The following is a 2,832-nucleotide window of genomic DNA, read 5'->3' as shown; positions in this document are numbered from 1 at the left end:
TCCTTCGCGTTTATCAGGTCAAGGACTTATTTTTCGATACTTTGTTGGACTCTTGTTTTCTTTATTCCTAGTCAGAGTGATTTTTTGTTGTTACTTTTGCTTCCTCGTCAGAGTGATTTTGATTTTGCCTTTTGTGAAAGACTATTTTCTTTGCCTTTAATAAATTTATATTTTTTGGATATGCTATATTCTGACTAGGGCTGACTAGGGCTGAATTGACAATAAAGTTGACTTTGATCACTTTCGTGTTTATATATGTATTTGTGCCTGTAACTGTACTGCAGTTATCTAGGATCCACCCCTAACCAACCTGAGACTTCCTGCACTTTCTTAAAGAGCATTTTCCATCATCAGGAACTGTTATGTGAATGTTAAGTTTGCAAGTAATAAATCTTAAGGACTCTTACTTTTGTTTTTTACATAAGTCCAAGATATCACTTTGGTCAGTTTGACAAATATAGACCCTGACATGTCAGCAGTGACAGGACTACAATGATGAAAACACATAAGAATACTCAAAGTAAGGTTTATATTGTGGAGAGTCTGAGCAAACACATTTCAAATGCAAAGTTGTCTTTATTGAAAAGTAGGAAATATCCAAGTTAAAGGGATACATACAATCTTTAATCATTGTTGTGGAATCATTCATTAACATAATGGAAAACAACCATTTGAAATTGAGAGATTTCAATGACATCAAGTTTAACAGTAGAACTCATAAACCATTTTTTCCTCCACCACCATACTTTATAAAATGACTTCTATTATTACTGTAATATAATAAATCACATTGTTTAATACAGAAAAAGAAAAAAGTTAGCAGCCATCACCAAATAACATTGTTGGACTGTGCTCCGTCGAATTGCAGTGTCAAAATAAATTCAAAGCTGGTGTCACACAGCTAATGCCTTTAAATCCCAACCTAAAACTCACCATTTTGTCTTAACTTTCAGTTTCATTCTTTGATTACATCAGCAAGTCAAACATTAAAACCCATACACGAATGATACTTTCTGATGTGTCAGCACTGCTAATTAATCATATTGTTTTATATGGAAAAAAGAAAAAAATGTTAAACAGACCATCACCAAAATGATTTAATATTGGACTTTGCTCTTCACTTCAATGAGTGTTGAGAATTCTTAGCTCTGCTACCATGAATATGGCTTTCACTGATACAAACACAGGTACTCACGGCAGCCTTTATTGCCTGAGTTGAGATTTCTTTTGATAACAGTGATTCCAGCCTTCTCATAGACTGGAACTGCACACATGTTCAGGAGCAGAATCAGGTCCTGGATGGGATTGGGGCATACCTGTTTTTTGTACCACATGTACACCTGGTTACCTCCGGTACCCTCATTGAGGTTAACACTCACTGGCTGGTAATTTTGCTGCTGATAGAGCTGATACTCGCTGGCATTCGTGGAGACTTTCAGATCACTGAGTGCAACCTTGGGATCGGTGGTCATACGGTACCAGATGAAGACATAGGCTCCTCCTGCACCTCTGTTAGTATCTTCATCCAAGCGGATGTAACCGCTCTCAAAGTAGTCGCCATCTGATCCAAATCCAACAGTTGCGTCGACATCACAGATGTAGGTTTGCTTCTCTCTCTTCACCCAGGTGTGGATCCAGTCACCATCATTTCTGCGGTTCAGATCAAGGGCCAGTCTCTCCCAGCCAAGGCCATACTTGGGGGCCTCATTTGCTGCACTCGTGGTGACATCAATCTCCACTATGGGAGTATCGTACTTTGTGTGCCCTTGAAAGTACCAAAGGTAGATTTCGTTACCTTTGGTTCCAGCATTGAGATTTTTCGGGATCTTTATGTACTCTGCATTGATCAATCCTTCCTCCATCTCATGGACGAATGAGAACTGAACCCTGGTGACTGGTGCAGGGCAGGATTCTTTTTTGTACCAAATAAAGATGTGGTTTCCTCCTGTTCCTTTGTTCAGATCAGTATTGATTTTCTTGAAGCCTTGTGCTTGGAGCTGTTGCTCCTCAGCTTTATCAAGGGACACATTGAGTGCAGAGATGTATTTGGTCATTGTTGGTTACTGTATTGAAGAAAGACAAACCACGAGTAAGAAGAATATGACAAGTAAGCAGCATAAATGTGCTTTCAGTGTAACACAATATAATCCTGAACAATCTACATATTGCCATAATGACTTCTTAACTAAGTGCTATTCTAAATGAGCATGCATTATACACCCATTTACACCAAAACCAATTAGGGTCTTAAATAGAAAAATATTCAGTTCTAAGCAATAAAATTCTTAAAAACTTACGTCTGTTGATGATGGATGTTAGGCTGTAAGAAGTCAACTGATCTGCTGAATTCTGTTGTACTTACTGCAGATCAGTTGCCTTTATATAGACGACAGAGATGCTATGACTCATCATGCATCTGTGAGGGGTCACATTCCAACAGATAGACAGTAGATTACCTTGTGAAGCTGTATGTATTAATTAAATTCCTCACATTACTCTTCTGAAGATCCTGCCAAGATAAGCCCAAAAACTATTCTTGCAAACACCCTGTCTGTATATTATTTTCATTTCCTCATTTCCAGCCCAATATGGGTGAGGCTGACATATCTTCTAACCATTAGTGCGAACCACTCCAACCTTCTATGTACAAGTTAGCAGTAATTGAAGACGTGGGTGACCTATTGGCTGTTCCCTTAGTTTGCTTGTAAAAGTAGTTAGCTTGAAAAGTGGTGTCAAGACACAACTCTAGCAGTTGGAAGATCTGGTGGGTTCTCTCTGAGGCCCTGTGTTAGTTGATGTCTAATGAATAAATCATCCTTACTGAGGAGACTG

At 38.6% G+C, this 2,832-nt stretch overlaps 1 protein-coding gene across 1 annotated transcript; it reads right to left on the bottom strand.

Annotated features, from left to right (window-relative positions):
- Positions 1 to 556: 556 nt before the first annotated feature.
- LOC121955946 (uncharacterized) lies at positions 557 to 2,447 on the bottom strand. Its single transcript, XM_042504041.2, has 2 exons — positions 2,298 to 2,447; positions 557 to 2,063 (listed from the first exon to the last, which is right to left on the bottom strand). Exon 2 carries the CDS (start codon positions 2,052 to 2,054, stop codon positions 1,170 to 1,172), a length of 885 nt encoding a protein of 294 aa, XP_042359975.2. The 5' UTR covers positions 2,055 to 2,063; positions 2,298 to 2,447; the 3' UTR covers positions 557 to 1,169.
- Positions 2,448 to 2,832: the final 385 nt, after the last annotated feature.

This window comes from Plectropomus leopardus, chromosome 16 (genome assembly GCF_026936395.1).
Source record: "Plectropomus leopardus strain MGB_pleo_1.0 chromosome 16, ASM2693639v1, whole genome shotgun sequence".
Lineage (NCBI taxonomy): Eukaryota > Metazoa > Chordata > Actinopteri > Perciformes > Serranidae > Plectropomus > Plectropomus leopardus.
Note: the sequence above shows the minus strand (reverse complement) of the source record. Positions and strands in the feature narration are given on the sequence as shown.

Bases quoted from the DNA above. Each gene is read 5' to 3' on its own strand.
- LOC121955946 (XM_042504041.2), bottom strand. From the start codon at position 2,054: ATGACCAAATACATCTCTGCACTCAATGTGTCCCTTGATAAAGCTGAG.